This window comes from Trachurus trachurus, assembly GCF_905171665.1.
Source record: "Trachurus trachurus genome assembly, chromosome: 4".
Classification (NCBI taxonomy): Eukaryota; Metazoa; Chordata; class Actinopteri; order Carangiformes; family Carangidae; genus Trachurus; species Trachurus trachurus.
This window is the reverse complement of record NC_139898.1, coordinates 25,673,258-25,691,606: the sequence shown is the minus strand read 5'-3', so window position 1 is coordinate 25,691,606 and position 18,349 is coordinate 25,673,258. Positions and strand designations below refer to the sequence as shown.

At 41.4% G+C, this 18,349-nt stretch overlaps 2 protein-coding genes across 6 annotated transcripts in view; one reads left to right on the top strand and one right to left on the bottom strand.

Moving 5' to 3' along the window:
- dock7 (dedicator of cytokinesis 7) overlaps window positions 1–18,349 on the bottom strand; it is a 45,353-nt gene that overhangs the window by 16,683 nt on the left and 10,321 nt on the right. For 4 of the 5 annotated variants that reach the window (XM_083970878.1, XM_083970874.1, XM_083970875.1 and 1 more), the window contains exons 15-24: window positions 9,936–10,053; window positions 9,574–9,644; window positions 7,811–7,949; window positions 7,584–7,685; window positions 7,127–7,213; window positions 6,125–6,356; window positions 5,384–5,548; window positions 4,619–4,788; window positions 1,565–1,654; window positions 39–134 (exon numbers count right to left, since the gene is read on the bottom strand). In XM_083970878.1, coding sequence (XP_083827004.1) covers window positions 39–134; window positions 1,565–1,654; window positions 4,619–4,788; window positions 5,384–5,548; window positions 6,125–6,356; window positions 7,127–7,213; window positions 7,584–7,685; window positions 7,811–7,949; window positions 9,574–9,644; window positions 9,936–10,053 — 1,270 coding nt within the window. The remainder of the gene's footprint in view (window positions 1–38; window positions 135–1,564; window positions 1,655–4,618; window positions 4,789–5,383; window positions 5,549–6,124; window positions 6,357–7,126; window positions 7,214–7,583; window positions 7,686–7,810; window positions 7,950–9,573; window positions 9,645–9,935; window positions 10,054–18,349) is intronic. The other variant, XM_083970876.1, reaches the window with a different exon arrangement.
- Window positions 13,329–17,632, top strand: angptl3 (angiopoietin-like 3). The gene is made up of 7 exons (XM_083970883.1): window positions 13,329–13,983; window positions 14,331–14,441; window positions 14,558–14,669; window positions 14,781–14,894; window positions 15,200–15,295; window positions 15,914–16,186; window positions 16,357–17,632. Exons 1-7 carry the CDS (start codon window positions 13,453–13,455, stop codon window positions 16,539–16,541), a joined length of 1,422 nt encoding a protein of 473 aa, XP_083827009.1. The 5' UTR covers window positions 13,329–13,452; the 3' UTR covers window positions 16,542–17,632.

Here is an 18,349-nt window from a genome sequence, read left to right as displayed (position 1 = left end):
GACAAAGCTATTTTTTCTGTGTCAAGATCGTTCCCTACCATGAGTTCAAAGAAGAACCAGGCCTGCTGTAGGGCGCCTTCCCTCACGCTCCCACTGCTCACCACCCACTGGAGGGCCAGCTCCTCGTGGAAAAGCTGAGTAGGAAAGTTTAAAAGAGACAAAGAGGTGGAGGAGGGGGTGGGAGGGGGGCAGAGAGGGAGAGGGAAACAGAAAGCCAAAGAGCCAGAAAGAAAGAATGTGAGGGAACAGAAAAATGACCACTGTCTATGTTCACTTCATTACAGCTGTGTATATATGTTGTACAAACTGAAGCGGGGTTCAAATATGTATTTACTAATGGGGGGATAAGGCACAAAATAAAACCTCACCACTATGTACTGATAAGTGACATATAAAGAGCTCTTGTGTCCCCAACTCAAGTTAACCTGGTGGAGTGTATCTGTTTTGAAACCAAAACTGTAACAATGATTAGCAAGACTAACAATACAGTTCAGTAAAAGCTCCTGCACCCCCAACACTGAAAATTAATAATTAAAGACAAAAAAGGTTTGGTTAGGTGTTACAATTCATGTTATAAATATATAAATAAAAACACTTAAAAATATGTATGTAATTCTCAATTTTGTGTGATAATTTTTACTTTTCAGAAATGAAGAAAACAAATGCACTCCTACTACCATGCAAACATTACTGTGAATATTTTTGTCTGTATTTTACATGGAGATAAGAAATTATTTTTATTGCATGGAGAGAAGAATTTCTTCTTCTTCATTTCTTCAGATTATTGTGCATCAGTAACTTGCATTTATTTTGGTGTGCATTTTTAATGCAAAACCAGCATCCAATACAGTCTGGCCAACACACTGACTATATTCCAGTCTGGCAAGTCTTCCTTTAATCCCATCTAAATAATAAAGGCCTACATTTTAAATCTGCATGTTTGTGCTGCCTCTTCACATTTGTTAATCTTCTGCATATTTGTGGGTATTTAAAGATAAAGTAGAAGTATTAACAGCTGAGTTTTGCACAGTACAAACAACTGAGCAAACTGCATCCATTAAGGAAGATCTTAAGAAACATTTGAAAGCTGTGGGGTTAAAAGTTCAATTAATAATTTGATATTAGGGAAACTTCCTAGCAAATTGCATCTTGGTAGCTAACAATCTAACATTAGCCAGCAGTATGAACTGCTAGTACAATACCTTCTGCCAGGGGAACCGGTCACAATTCAATGAATACTAGCTTTACCAGATGAAAACCCCGACCCTCTGTGACTGAGTGAAGGACGCACATTGAACGAAGACTTCCCAGACTTTGTGAATACGACTTTCTGTAACACACAGTCAGTGTTAGCCAGACTACAAGTAACATTCACATCAAAAACTCCTCGACACATTCAGAACAAGAGGCAGATCGGTGACATTCAGCATTCGACAACAAGACTCCACAACCACCAAATACGACATCAATGAATCCAGAGGCACACATCCACAGACAAGACAGGTGAGGAGGCGAGTAAAGAGGTGGGCGGGGTTGGCTCCTCCCCCAGTGCAAGTGGCTCTACCTTTTTAGTGGGCAACCGTCCTGTTAAAGTTTGCAAGAAACTGGCGCTCTCAGTGTGCGAAGACATGCGATTGCCACAGCGCTCCATGGCCTATGGGTGGGATGAATGGAACGGTGACAACAAGGTTAGTGGAGGTGCAACGAGAGCATGGGGTTGCACCTTTTTTTTTTTTTTTTTTTTTTACTCAGCACACAGAGTAATGTGTCTGCTGGGTCACACACAAGCACACTACAATCTACTGTGATTTCTAGCACATATACTTGTCACACATGAAGACACAAAACAATTAGACACAGGACAGGGCCACAACACTTGAAAAGCGTTGTACCCATAATCTAGAACAGTCAGATAACATCAGAAGAGTTTGGGTTCCTTGAAGAGGGATGCAAAATGGCTTGAGATCAAGTGATGACACAAAACTTATTTGTTTTCCTTGATGTTACAGCCAGTGCTTAATGGTGTACCATTCTGCATCCCTCAAGGTGAACACATTACTTCAGGAACAAAAAATGGCATAAGAAAAAAAACAAAAAAACATCCTACAGTATCACAGGAATTGTTATTGGTTGGTAAACTAACATAATGTCCCATAATTGCAGGTTAAATGCAAATGTATGTGCTCTGTCAATGTACGGTAAGCATATTTACTTTAATATGGTAATCTAGCTGTGGGTTTATGATTGCAATATGCTGGGCTAATTGGATCTTGGTTTCCTGGCTGATACATAATAATATGTGTAAATTAATAAGTAACAAAAGCTTATGAGTAACTCATGACAACTTAAAGTGACAGAGGACATGACATCACATGGAGGTGGAGAGTGTGAAGCTGACACAGGCCTCACACATGTAGACAGACACACATTCACGCTCACAGATACACCATGCTCCAGTGACAAAGTGAATGCTATGTATGGTTAGTAGAGAGTCATGCAGGGATACTAGCTGAGAGTGAGGAGTCAGGACTATGGGATGGAGGCAGTGGAAGTGATTCAATCTTAAAAGCAGAAATGGGAAAAGAAAATGAAATAAAAAATGAATGTGAGAAAAAAGTTACTCTGTTGATGAGGATGATTTCTAACACTACCCTTTTTCTCTACCTCTCCAACATCCTCTGTGTCGTTCTCACAGACGGATTTGTGTAGTTTTAGGTTTTAGCAATAACTGCCCGGTGTAAACCCAAAACAGCAGGTAAACTTGACGTGAAAAGAAAAGGAGGCCGACAATGTCCAAGAAATTGCAACCAAGAATAAGTGGTATTAATTCAAATCTGACATTGTAATATCTGGAGTAGGAATATGCATCTTTTCCGATAAGTACTGAGAAAAAGAGAGGTGTTAGGTCTAAGTGGCAAAGAGGGATGACACCTGAGACTCTAGCGTGACGGATAGAGGGTCATGGAGGCGGCTGTGACTCCCATGTGTGGGATCATGGGAGGTTTGTGATTGTAAGTTTACCAGAATACTGCAATATTCTGAAGTTTTGGTCTTTGAACTACACTATTTGTTTTGTAAATGGTGTCGTAGTTAAAGTGATGGTAATCACAGTCTTGTGACTGAAAAAGCATTGGAAGCCTCTACAAAATAGGTTGATGGCTGAGTAACAGATAAAAAAGAAACAACAAGACAACAAAAAGTAAAAATCTGAATTGCATCCGTGCCCCAACAATCTCCTTCCAGTCAATAACTCTGAGGAAATACACAAGTAAACCAAAACTCCAAATATCCCAGTATCCCTTCAAGGTGAACAGGGTGAGTTCTTTTTGTAGTGAGGCAATGTGGAGGACGGGGCATTCATAAAACCACCTGCATGGTTTCTGGAGCAGACCCGGGGCTGGATCCCCAGGGGGCACTCTTACAGCCCATGGTGTGCACCCACGAGTTGGAGCGGTCTAAGCCCTAGGTGTGCCGAGGTCAAAGGACACAAGGCAGGCAGGAGGCAAGGGAATAAGCGAGCAGCACGGGGGAAGGAGGAGGAGGGAAGGAATAATGACAGGTTACAGAGGTTTCAGAGGTCAGGACTGCTGGAAGATGCCAAGGGCCACAAAAGGTTAGCTGTCAGTAAATTAAACGTCCAAATCATCACCACAGAGGAGCAAAGCACATAGGTTCTCTCTGTCCCTTTCTCTCTCTGTGTCAGAAATAACTGCCCCTCCCTCAAAGGCAAGAGAAGAGAGGTTTAGTCAAGTATTAGCAGCAGAGGGAACATTCATCAAACAGGGGGGCTGCATCCATCATATCATTGTTAACAGTACAGCAAGGCCATTAGAAAGACACATTACATGGTTCACTCATCATCGCTAAGTTACATTTCAGGTTAAATTAAAACAAAACGTTTGAAGTGGCAAATTACAAATCATACCAGACGAAATGCATGACAACAGATAAATAACATCAAATCAAACAGAACAAAGAAATCCGGTTGAAACTGAGAAGACTTCGCTGCTGTTAATGTCTTTAAAAACGATTTATGACCAGTGTAACAACTGTGTTGTTGTATCTTTATACAGCATCTGCTTCACTGATGAGCCCATAAACTAAATGTCTCCTGTGCCTTTATCAACCTGCACAGACTGACCATCGTGTATGCATGCATGTGTGTGGGTGTGTGTGCAAGCTTGTGTGTCAGGTTGCTGTTACAGCGGTTAGACAGATAAGATGTTCAGTCTTATGTTTACACATTGGCTATACAGTTTACATGTCGATAAAATAGTCTCCTGGGCCACTGTGCACATGGAAGGGCTCCACCTTGATGTGTGGGGTAAGAGCTACAGTATAGATTTGGTCCAGCCACCCAACAGGAACATGACTACAACACATCACAAATCAATAAGAGCGGCAGGAACAATGTTACAGTATTTAACATCCACGTGCAGTGTGGACGAGTCAACGAGGGCAACTGGGACAAGTTCCCAAAATACTAAAAGCTATCAGTGTTGTCTCTGTCCACATGTGACGTGTTGAGTCTGAGTGTCTCTTCTATGCTTTAACAGAAAATCTACTGAGCCCTAAAAGTACTGAGATAAAAAAAAAAGACACTGTGTGATGACCTTACCTTGCTGCCGATGATGGAGCGGACCTCATCATCAGGAGAGGTGGGCGTACCAGAAATGTCAGGGTTACTGTTGCTAAGGCTACGGGAGCGGTTGAGGTTGAGGCTGGCTGGTCGAACGGCCGAGCGAGCCATGGTGGCATAGTGAACCGAACCTCCCAACCCCCCCGGGCCTGGGGCGACAGATAGATAGTGGAAGGAAAAATGGGATGAGATGGAAATTACTACCACTGACAAGCGATTGTTAGTCCACTCACATGATGGTTGCATTTCAACACTGCTGCCAACGCCTGTACTCAAACTATTACAACCCCACAGCTCCATATGTAGAGTTACATTTTTCAATCATAGAAGTATTCATAATGAAAGTCGACAGTTACACGGAGGAACAGATGTCTTGGTAGTAGATGGTTTATGAGTTAATACAAAGGGTCTGCAGGAAACTGTTTCCTCTACCACACACATCAAAAACCGGAAAAAGGGAAAACACTTGCACATTAGGATGTACAGCAGTGGACAATATCTACCTGTTAAGGATGAGTTGGTATCTGTGTTGGGCAGGCAGAAGACAAAATGGATGTGGGTGGAAAAAAACAAGCAAAAGAAAAAAAAGAAATGGAAAAAGAAAAATTATGATGGCAAGTAGGTTTGATCACAGACACCCAGTGAGGTGAGGTGAGGGTTTGATGAGATTAACTTAAAAGGAGAAAACAGAAGTATAGATGCAGAACAAAAAAAAGGAAAAATGTGAGGATCCGTATAGCTTACCTGGCGATGGAGCGTTGGGGTCGGTGCTGGGCAGACGGAAGACGTAGTGGATGTACGAGGACAGCAGGCTGTTGCGACCGTGCATATCTTGGCTGGTGTCCAGGTACTTGTGAAGCCGGTTCACTATAGACGCCATGACCTCAAAGGATGCCTGGCCCAGATTCACTAAAGCACACACACAGACACACAAATTTGCAGATAGAAGCAAATTGACACGTGCAACAATGCAAACATGATAAATAGCGCTGCAGATACACATCAAGTCTCAATTTCTATAAATATTCTGGAATGGTAATGATTCAGATTACTGTATTAGAGACTGTGTGAGTGATCATAACCTTGTTTTTTTACAATGTTAAGTTACATGTTTTCATCTTCTGTATGCAAAATATTATCATTTTAAAACGTAAAAGTCTGTGCCAGTAGATACAGTAAAAAAAAAAAAAAAATTGTATGTATTATGTATACTTTGAATTTAATATGGCCTATGTGTCATGTGCAATACACTGCATAAAAAAAATGTATTCTTTCCATTTCATTTTTGCTAATATATTATAAGATATTTTAATATTTTTGGCTTTAGTGTAAAATAGTGCAGGTGTGACAAAGGTGCAGGTAACAGACATGGTAGCATGGCCTTCTCCAAGGAAACTAACACATTTGATACCTCACTGTATTTCCCATGTTTAAAATCCCCTCTGAGCTCATTGCTTTTTACTGAAATATAACACAGTGACGTACCTATCTGCCCGGCAATGACCGGCGGCCGCACAACAAGCAACACCAACTTGTCGAGCAGGAGGTGAAGGAATCGAACCACTGGCTCCAGTTGGGAAGAGTTGAGAGCTGCAATGCTGGACTTGAGCTCGGCCTCTAGGTTGTTCTCCATGATTCGCATGTCTCCTATCCTGACTGGGAACATGTGCTCATCCAGGGCATGCACCAAGGCAAAGAACTTATCCAGGTACTGGTCCTAGGGGGGGAGAAAGAGAGGAATGGGGACAAGAAAGTCAGAATTTGTTTACAAAACAAATGCAATGCAGGAAATAGGACATAGAAAGAGAGGAATGGTAAAAGAAGAATTGTGATGACAGAGACAGATAGCAAGAAAAGACAACACAAAGAGAAGTGGAAAAAAAAACATACCAATGTTCAACTTAAAGAAAGGTGAGGAAAAAAGGGGGAAGGGAGCCGACAAACAAAAGTAAGCTTGGATCCACTGGTCTGTAACTCTGAGGCACGTTGGCTCGCCGCAAAGAAACCGCAAAACGAACATTACTACAAGAACACAGTGGAGTCCAGCGAGTCTAATCTGCGCCAGGAGCTGTGATTTATGAGCACATTAGCTCCAGTTAGGCTCCTGGGGACCACAGTCAGGCTCTCTGCACCATAGCTGACACAGAGATGGAGTAGACCCCAGTAAATAACTGGTGAGGTGAGCCTCACCCACTAATGAACTGGTGTTGGGAAGGAATTTCTGTCAAAGTGTGAAAACTCTGTGTGGTTATTTCTCTTAACATTAATTGGGATTTAAAACGGCTATGTGTGTGGGATGCTTGTGAAATGGATTTTTTGGCAGCTTTTGCTACAATGAAACTGTTCTACATTATTCTTGAAAAGCAGGTTGTTTTGGAAATCTTAGATTTGAATTTCCCCCCAGTTCACATAAAGTTTACTGCTCCCTACCACTCCCCAAAACAGTATTCAGAAAGTAAGTAAAGCTACTGAACACAACACTGTTACCTGCGTGTGGATGGTTGAAACGGTCACCACTTCCACGTTGAATACACCTCGATGGTTATCCACCCACTTCATCCCCGGGAGAGGAACCTGAGGAACAATAACACCTGTTTATATCTGTGGAAAAACTTGATCTTATATGATGCAATAGTTTTCAATGTCCATTGATTCTGTGTTAATTTAAGGATTAAGAATATAATGAGTATTGATTATGTTGCTTTTCACCTGGAATATTACAGAAAGCACTTAAGGAATGCCTGATATCATGCTTCACCATATATTCTTCATGCTCACTCTCATACACCAGTTCTTTATCATGCATAGAACATGAATGAAGAAAGCAAAAAACTTGCAGACATCGCATTTTATGCTAAAATCTTATCTATACTAACTTCAGGCTTTAAATCATTATTTGTTCATAAATTAAAAACACTTCCATTCTTAATAAATTGTATCTTACATCTGGGGAGAGAACAGAGTAGGACTGTGGTGGTTTCTCCAGTGACACGGGAAGACAGAAGTGTCCTGTCCGTAGACGCCCATTCTGCAACATGGGGATCCACTAAAGAGAGAGAAAATACAGAGGACAGAGGAGTTATTTTTTTCTTTATTCAACAGCTGCTGCTGGCTACAACCCTGTTAAGAGCTTACATGGTTGCAGTAGCTGCGCTGGTGACTGCTACCTACCGTGTATCCCACAGGGGTCTCCAGAGGCGTGTTCTGCTTCTGCTGGCAGCTGACGTGATAGAAGGTGAAGAGGATGTGGTGGTGGTCCGACAGGGAGGCAGGCAACTTGATCTTGATCTCATCATGAAAGTCAGGTGATCTGATGAAAACAATTGGTAGCAATAATGCAAGATTGTACAGTGTTATATTCAATACATTGATAGATGAGGAAATTATAATAGATTATTCAACAAACTACATAGACAAGACAGGTTATATTCATCAGGCTGCCATATCAATGTCATTCCACTAAAGCGAGGCGGCTCTAATTACATCCACCTTCACTGTGGATCTGAAAACATTACATAAGCAAGAATATCAGTAATTCAGTTAAGTCAATTTTTCACGAAGGCTGCAAAGGGGGCAACATTATTTTCCTCTGGTCAACACCTTCTCAATACTGGAGTCTATAACACAGTATGTGTTGGAGAAGAAGTTGGTCATGAATATGTATAGGGTCCTCCCAGTGCTTTCAGAGAAAACATTCATACAACTCATGCTGGAAAAGACTAAAAATGGACCCAGCTGGAAAGACTTTCTATTTCCAGCTGGGTCCATTCATTATTTGGGAAACTTTGTCTCACAAGGCAGAACAGGGGTTCACAGTGGACGTCAAGTGATCTAAAAAGAAATAAATTATATAACACTTCATAATTCACTTCAGCTGAATGCTTTATATTCCCACAGGAGGAAACTTTGTCTGAAAGCCAGTGCCCCGAAACAAACAACCTACAGCAAATCCGTCAACAAACCCACTAAGATTGCCTGGAGAGTGGAAATAACCATAACTGTTTAAAAAGGGGTCAGAGAAAAACTCTAATTTCTCATGGGAACATGGGTTTTGGTTCTCGACCAGCAGTCATTCTCAAGAATGAACAGCGTTAGGAGCAACTTAATGACTGAATAAAGATGATGGGTTATTGGCATCAAAGCCAAGAGCAGATACAAGCACAAAGGTGGAAGCTTTAAAAACACATTTTATAAAAGAAAGGACTGTCCTTCATTTATCTCTGCCTTTAATGGTCTGAGAAGAGCAATATTGTGCCATTTCTGAGTGAAACGCAGACTGTAATTGACAATTAACTACAAGCACTTACACAGGCTAGGTATAAGGTCCTGATGCATGATTGCCCTTGTCACTATGGTACATTATTCACAGGTTGATTAATTTTGGCCTTGAATGTTTGACCCCTTGGTGACAAATGACAAACCACTGGGTGTCGTAAAAAACACCTAATAGTGGTGATAAAATATTAGAGACCCCTCAACTCTTATATACAGATGAAAGAAACTTGCCAAGGACACCACATGACAATATCCAGGAGGTTGACGAAATTCTTTCTTTTAATGAATGCCATCAAAGGTAGGATAGTGGGGGTGTAAGAACACATTATAGGGGAACATCTGTGAGTTTAATTATTAATTTGAACATCACCATACGAGTTCAAGGCTGAGCATTTTAGATTCTCATGACTGTGAGTTAACACAGCACTGCCAAGATAGGTTGTTAAATAAATCATTCTGTGATAACTATATAATGATACATATTAATAAGAGTCAGAAAAGCTAATAGGTTTTGGATGATATGGATCATTTTTTGAATTGGACTAAGTTTTAGTTAACCAACTTCTTGAATATTCCATTTTTTTAAATCCAATTTGGGCTCCCTACAGCACACCGTGGAGACTATTAAAATCAAAGATGCTACCAGACAAGTCACCTACCTGTTATGGTACACCACAGCAGTATAGGCCTCTTTTGCGAAATCTGCACAGCTGGACTTCCCAAATATCACCTGGGGAATAATAACAACAGCATTGACATTCAGTGACATTGAATCCACTGCATGTTACATTACGACTCTCTCTTCACATGCATATTGGCTTGCGTGCACACAGCTGCCGAAGAATGTGGTGCAGTTTCATTGCACAGCTTTTGTCACTACATAAATCAACATAACACATGAAGTGGTAGAAATCCATAGTTGCATGCATAGTACAGACAGAGCCCTAGGGGTATGGCTAACAACACTGAGACCAATTCAAGTGAGAGTGATTTTGTCTCATGGCATCTCATCATGGCGTACCGGCATTGCGTTGTTTGGATCTTCTCCGTTCATGAATTGCACTTTCACGGTGATGTTGCGAGCCGAGCCCTGGCGGTTGGCGAAGTTAAGACTCTGAGGGTTCACATACAGCAGGTTCCTGAAAAAATACATACATGCACAAACACAAAGAAAACATGGCGCATTAGAAATTATGTTAGACCAGGAACAGCGCAAAGGAACAAAACAATTTATAAAATGTCAGTATATGTACTATATTCTCAAATTACACCTTAATAACACTGGCCATTTCACTGTCACTGTCTGTAACTTAAACCTTGACCTTTTACTCCAACAACTAAACTAAAGTGACTGACCTAGATACCTTTCGCAGTTACATCAGATTCCATGAGCTGATATTTCTGAAGGGCAATGCCACGATGGTAGGTAAACCGTGCTCTGATTGGATATACAGGGGGCTTGGCCCGTCAATAACCATGGAAGGCGCAACCTTTCATGCGTGGGAGGACAGGGGTTGGATGCCTATAAAGATTTTAAGTTGTTCCCTCTTAAATCACAAAGTAAAATGCCAGTAATATAATATGCAATCGCATCAGTAGACCTTCTCCTGTATTAATTACATGATGAATCCTGGTCATTGTTGTTGTTGTTGCTGCTGACAGATGTACGGATGGTACACTACCATCTAAAACTCACTGTTACTACACTGTTGGGAAGGAGGAGGCGGCCCCAGAATAGGAAGTGCAAAGTAACCTGGGATCAGCTGACAAAACCACAATGACGTAGTGGAGCCTGTGGGGGATGGCCCCAGAGAGACCACAGCTGGAACCACAACTGACAAGGAAGCGTGGGAATCGCTCTCGTCTGATGATTAGAATTTCTTGTTCTGTTACACTTGGCCAAGCCTGTCCTAACAACTTTTATTGCAGCTTCAAAGTGAGCTGTTGAACTTGAACTGAAAAAGACCCTGATCTGACTTTACTGTGGCAACGCTGGAATACCTCATAGAAGTACAAATGGAAGTATTGATTGATTGGGCAGTTTATCTCGTTAGACTTAACTTGATCAGTGCAAACACTGCATTACAACTCTGCAGCTCTGCCAATACACTCCCAGATGGCAGCTACCCTCTCTTCCCAATTTGGGCTGGGAAGAGGCTGCGTAATGGAACAAAGACACTGTTCAGTGACTCTCAGCACAGATTGGAGGAAGTGTTTTACCTAATGACAAAGTTGTAAATCAAAACATGGAGAGAAGGAACCATTTATAAAAACCGAATCTGCCTTGTTAATTGGACAACACTATATTGGAGTATTTAAATCTAGGTATAACCACTTAAAAAGACACTTTTAACACCGTCATTTACTACATCCCATTGAGAACAAGTCAGATAACATCAAGTATTTCTGTCATATATCATACACTCCTACGAACACTGCTGTGCACAGTGGACATCCCGTTAATTAAAGACTGCTGAGTTCATTCAATAAAATGTTTGCAATTTGTAAAACTGCAGATTTGGACTTCAAACAGGGGGCCGGTTGCACAGAGAACGGGCCCCAGCAGGGCCAGGTTAGACTCAAACCCTCAACCCTCTGTGACTGTTAAGCCACAGCGTTAACCACTGTTCTGGAACGAAAGACACTGAATAACATTACCAGCTTTATGCTGATCAAGCATTCCTGACACATTCACTCGGTCCATGGCCAAATATTTCTTTTCCACAGGGCCTTTTCTTTCTGCTCTGTTCAAATGAAAAAAAAGCATAGCGGTCGTTCATTACTGAGAACTGATGTAATCTTTCCCTACAACCACAAATGACTAGAAAGAGCTCATTAAGATGACTGTGTGGTATTTCAAGGTGCATGGTAACAGCCAGAGTGCAAAAACGATTCAGTTTGAAACCAACACCAGCTGGATGCAATGGGGCAAATACTCTAGAGTTTTCTACTACTTTATTCTACTCGAAGTAAATGTGATAATATTATAGTCTTTTCCTTTGCAATGCAAAGTGACTGATCAGCTTAGCAATAAAACAAATGGGGCATTTTCAATGTGCACATGCATGTTTCAGCTCGGTCTTATTTTTCGTGTTTGGGAACCATACAGTACAGATACTGCCAAAGGAATAAATATTTATATTCCAATTAAACATTACACCAACTCATTTCACTGATTGGTTCCTCCCCCTCGCAGGGTGAAGGTGGGGAGATTTCACCAACACTGCAAGTCTGCTTCAAACGACTTACTAAGAATTTCCCATAAAGACAGTTTTTTTGTTGTTGTTTTACGACAGGACGTACACAGGACTGAACCATTAAAAGCTGCAAGCTAATCACCGAACACTTCATCAAGAACACCAGCACACACACTTATTCATGTACGTAGTTATCCAATCAGCCAATCATGTAGCAGCAGCACAATCCATAAAATTCTGCAGATTACAGGTCAGGAGCTTCAGTTAATGTTCACATCAAATATAATAATGGGGGAAAATGTGATCTCGGTGAGTCTGACCAAGGAATGAGTTTAGATGGTGCCAGATGGGCTGGTTTGAATGTTTCTAAAACTGTGGTAGAGCAGGAGAGACTCGGCGTGACGTGTGCATGTGGTAAATCTGTAGAAATGATCTATCGGCGTCAAAATCGACCTGAATCTTAAAGAAATGTTTCTAACATTCTGTGTCACAAAGAACTGAGGCTGTTAGTGCAAAAGTCCCAAAATACAGAGGTTGGTGAGTGTAGATTCACTATTTTATGTGTAGTGGCATTAAAAATATAACACGTGGGCCTGACATCCCTGGAAAAAAAAAAAAAAGCGATGAGGCTGAGCAATAAAACCAAGATGATGAGTACACACTGTACAACCTCTCTAACATCATTCATGCCCAGAAGCTCAACCCTGGCAGCAATGACAGGCCCACTCCCCCCCACACACACACACAAAGAGAGAAGAAGGGGCCAGAGAAAGAGAGCTCGGTGCTAGGCTGATTCAGCAGGATGCTAAATCAAACCCAAGAGCATTAATTACACACAGCATTATCAATCAGAGCAAAGTGTGCGCAGGGTTATAAGGTTTGAGATTGATCAGGCTGACGATCCATCAAAAAACCTGCGATGGCCATTGTTGGGTTTCTGCTGATCTGCTAAAGCTCTGCACCACAGATGGAGAACAACATAGAGTAGGGTGTGGTATGGAGAGGGGATTGGGCTTAAATGGGTGGTAGAGGAGGGGGGGATGTATATGTCATTAGCTTGCTGCTGTGATTTGTTTGTTCAGGAGAGGGAGGGCTCGAGGGGGATTTGGGAGGAGGTGGGGTAAAGAGCTAAAACATAGTAGGGTTTAATGATCAACTAACCCCCCCCCCTCCTCTACTGAGAGTGCAGTATATAACACAGAGCAGTCTGCTGCTCTCAAATCATTTTAACAGCAAGAAAGTCCAGGTTGGAGGCAGAGCAGCAGAAGGTGGAGGAACTCAGTGGAACAGTGCATTAGAAGAAAACTGCTACTCCACAATCCAGGACTGGAGGAGGAAATCATGATGAAGCTGTTTTGTCTGTTGCTGCTGCTTGCTTACTCCACTGCTGCTGTCCCTTTGGAAACTTCAGGTAGAGATGTGCCACCCACCCTGCCTTCCCTGGCCTTAACCACGGCACCACACCCTACCGAGGCGAAGTCTCGCTTCGCCATGCTGGATGATGTTCGCCTACTTGCCAACGGCCTCCTGCAGCTGGGCCAGAGTTTACGGGAGTTCGTCCACAAGACCAAGTCCCAGATCAACGACATCTTTCAAAAGCTGAACATTTTCGACCGCTCTTTCTACCAGCTCTCGGTGGTCACGTCCGAGATCAAGGAGGAAGAGGAGGAACTGAAGAAGACCACCAGCTTCTTGAAGGTCAACAATGAAGAGATCAGGAACTTGTCGCTGGAAATCAACTCGAAGATCAACAACATCCTGCAGGAGCGGACGCAGCTTCAGAGCAAGGTGGGAAGCCTGGAGGAAAGGCTGAAGGGACTGTCACAGAGCATGCTCCCCGCTGAGCAGCTCAGTGAAATCACAACACTCAAGGTAAGCACCCACTAACTGCAAAGGCAATCCCTTCAGGTTCCTTATTCAAGTTTGTATCAGTTAGTAATGGTTGTGCACAAATAGAAAACGAGTCATCAACAGTTTCCCTCAGAGTTAACATTGGAAATGTGTTGAATGAACTCTGCTAACTTGGATAAGAAGCCAAATCTGTCTTCATATGTCCATCTATTCTTGAATTATAGTGATGATTACTGATCCTGTATCGTCAACTATCTGTTGTGTTATTGTTTCCACCTGCACTTTGTTAAGCAGAGCTGATTCAAACAATTTAAAATACCAATGTGTACGGGCAGAATGGATAAATGTTTTCACTTTGACATTTTCAGGAAGTGATTGAAGCTCAAGAGAGAACAATCACCAATCTGCTGAAAGCTGTAAAAGAGCAGCATGATCAACTTGACAACCAGAAAACCAAGATTAAAAACCTGGAGGAGAAGGTAAAAACAAAACAACATCTGTTGCAATGGAAAGTAAACTCTGACTCAGACTAGATAAACTCTGATTTTTTGGGGGCTGGCAACATAATTGTGGATTCATTTGCTTTCCATTGCAGTTCAGCTATGACAATTTCCAAGATACAATCGATAAGCCAGTGGAGTCAGACTCAGCAGCTTCCAATACGTTTGAATATCTGACAGGAAACTCAACTGGCCTGGACACAAATGGTAAAACAACCTCATTATTTGTGCATTATTCCAATGCTCAAAAATGTTGGCATAAAAAATGAGTTAAAATAAAAAATAGTTGGCTGCATATATTTTGGTTTTGTGTTGCAGACCTCCCAACGGACTGCAGCGAGGTGTTTGACAAAGGAGAGGCAAACAGTGGAGTCTATGTTATCAAGCCAAACCGATCGGAGCCATTCAACGTTTACTGTGAAATGGGTTCAGGTGGGTGAGAGCACAGCCAATCTAAGTTCTGAGTGAGCACATCAAAATACTGTTTTTGTGGTTAAATGTGTTGACATTTATAAAATGAGGGAGGCACTGACATTTATGCAAGTCTCCAATCCACGGGTAAGGAACAAAAAAACAAAAGGTTATCAAGCTAGATAGCCACAGAAATAGGTTTTCTGAAAGGCCAGAGAAAATATCACTTTTACATTGTATGATAAGCATGATTCCTGATCCTTGTGCAGACTTGTGTGTAACTTGTACATGAGTAACTTGAAATATATCTCTTATCCACTCTGTAGATGGGGGTTCAACTGTCATCCAACACAGGATCGATGGGTCAGTGGATTTTGACCTGACATGGGAGAAATATGAGAAGGGTTTTGGAGATCTGGAAAGTGAGTACTTTTTTTTTTTTTTTTTTTTTTTTACTTTTTTAGACCAGTTTTACCAATTGCTAAATAATATACAACTCCATTTATATTTTTTTCTTATTTGCAATAGGTACAAATCTGATAATAGCTTTATATTTAAGTATTAAAAACATGATCAAAGGGTACCTAACAAATCTGAGTCCACTTTGTCATATAACCACGGTAACTAAGTACAATAAAATAATTTAAAAGTGGCACTGGTACACGGACCGTTTACCAGCAGACTTTCTCCAGTGGGTGAGGACATTTGCAAGTACTTCCTGTCGGCCTGCTCATAGGAAACAGTGATTGTTTCATATCAACGCTGGACTGACTAAGCGACTTCCTTTATTGTCCGAGCACACAGCAGACTTGGCAGCTTTCCCTGACTCTAACAGCTCGTAGGTGCAGTCCTGCTGCAACCCAAAGGAATGACTCCTGAAGCAATGACTTTTAGTTTTTCTGCTCTTTCACAACTTCCGGCCCAATATAATAATGAGACCATACCACTACAGCATGCTTCTATAAGGCAAAGAGAAACAAGTGCACAAAAACACCATGTCTATTTTCATCTCATTCATATCGTATTTATCTGTAATGCAGAGGACTTCTGGCTGGGCTTAAAGAAGATCTACAGCCTTGCACAGCAGCGAGTTTACATCCTACGCATTGACTTGGAGGACTGGAAGGAGGAGAAGCACTGGGCCGAGTACCGTTTCTCAGTGGAAGGTCCTTCCAAAGATTACACTCTTCACGTCAGCCATTTCTCTGGTGACCTGCCCGACATGATGGCCAACAACACCGGCATGAGATTCTCAACAAAAGACAGAAATAATGATAACCACCGAAACACCAACTGTGCTCGCACATATTCAGGTAAAGACTTTTACAATCTGATTGACCAGTAACAGTCTAAATCATGAGATGCACCATAGATATCACTGCCATTTTTATTCCCTCAAGCAATGGTTTGAAGGATTTGCAAGATGATTTTGTTAGGATCAGGTGATGTGTAACTTATATCTCTTGTCCTGACCCTTTGGCAGGTGGTTGGTGGTTCAATGGCTGTGGGGACATCAACCTTAACGGAAGGTATTTGTGGCTGAGGGCAAAGGGGCGCTCAGTAAGGAGGAGGGGCATTTACTTGAGGCCTGGCACAGGTCCCTCATATTCCCTCAAGACGACCAAGATCACCATGCGGCCAGCCTCGACTGCTGAAAGCTTCAACTGAACCCCACAACTCAAACCTTCTCATACATCACTACTGGCATCTTTCATGAGCATTGCAAATATCTAATGCCTGACAAAAACATTTCACAGAAGGGGATAGTGAAGTAAAAGCATTATATACGTCTTTGGCACAACCATTCTTAGTTTGTCTGCAACATTAAGCCGACTGCTTCCTAACACAGTTTTGACGGACATGACCGTCTGAGGTCAGAAAATGCTGAACTGTCACAGTGATGCAACAAATGCCACGCAGGTCGTTAACCCATTGGGTCCGATCCAGCAGGGACAGTAGAACTGTCGTTATGCAACCTCTGCTATCACTTGCAAAATGGACATATTGATCCATAACCAGCAGCCTGATTCAGTGCTGGTTGCAAAACGTCACAGTGCTGCAGAAGCAGAGAGATCTATGAAGGGACATTATGGCTCAATTCTAAAACTTAGATTGCTTGGGTTATCTTTTCAGTGAAAATATATGAAGAACGTACATGATGGCTTCTAAACTATTTAAAAGTGCATTTTATCTGTAAAGAGAAACTGTCTTGTATGTTCCCAGCAGCTACACACACACACACACACACACATGTAAAACAGTTGTTACATAAAGCATGTAAATGATTCAAGTCAGAGCAGAACAACGTGTCTCCTACAATTCAAAATGTGTTCATATAGATCATTTTTGGGGGGCTTTTTTTCTTTTTCTTTTTTTACACTGCTTTGCCCTCTGTCTAATGGAATTCATCATAAAGAGAATATATAGAGCTATTTCCACAGTCAAAGTCAGAGATACAAAGCTTTGCCAGCCCGCTGAGGAGCTCTTCCCTTTGTTTGTTCTATGTTTTTTTTTACTCTGTAAAGTATTTAAACCACATTCATGCTATTATATGATTTATGCTGGTATTGTCAGAAAACATCATTTCCATGTATTTCCTATGTTATTGAGTCATATTGACTCTTGTCAATTCTTTCACCACAACTAACCGTACTGTAAATGCACCTCATACTAACACATCACCCTGACAAGTAGCTACGGTATGTGCTCTAATAGATCATATTTATAACGAAAAAAATAAAAATCAACATGATAGATGATGACAATCTAATGACTGCATTTCTTTATATTGTGTTGATCTGACCTGGGGTAAATTTTATGACTTCAAAGTGAGCGGGGAAAAAAAATCTTATTGTGAATATTTTAATTCACAATCTCAGGGCCCATAGCTGCCTACTTACAGCCTATACAACAGGCTGTTAGAAGTATTCAGGTTCAGTGTCCTCTTAATGTGTCATTGACAATTACATTATAGAAAATAAGTATTGGATAATAGAAGAAAATAGAAAATTTGTAATGATTTTAAAGTGCTCAGAATAAAAGGGAGCACTGATTTCCTTTCACCCAGCCCCTCTTGCTTTCTACGGTGGATCAGGTAGGTCAGATATTAGTTAATCTACAATAGGAAGGCACCTGTTATCTCCAGACAAACAAAACCTGCAACTGCAAAGCCGTGTCAGCAGCAACGTCTGGTAATATGTACTTCTCTACCAGTGACCTCGACAAAAATAGCACTGAAGCGACCCACAGTGTCAGTCGGCACCCTGACTTTGAGGTTGCTGTCCTTCACCGACTAACGGATCACAAATGTGTGGCAATGTCCACCTGCAGTCCACAGATAACGATATAGCCTACTTTAAAAAAGCAGTTACGAAAATTATGATTGAAATGTAATATTTGTACAGATGTAAATTTCCCAATGCAACTTTACATCAGTGAAAGGCAGCATCAAAGGAAAAGTTTGATAAATAAATATA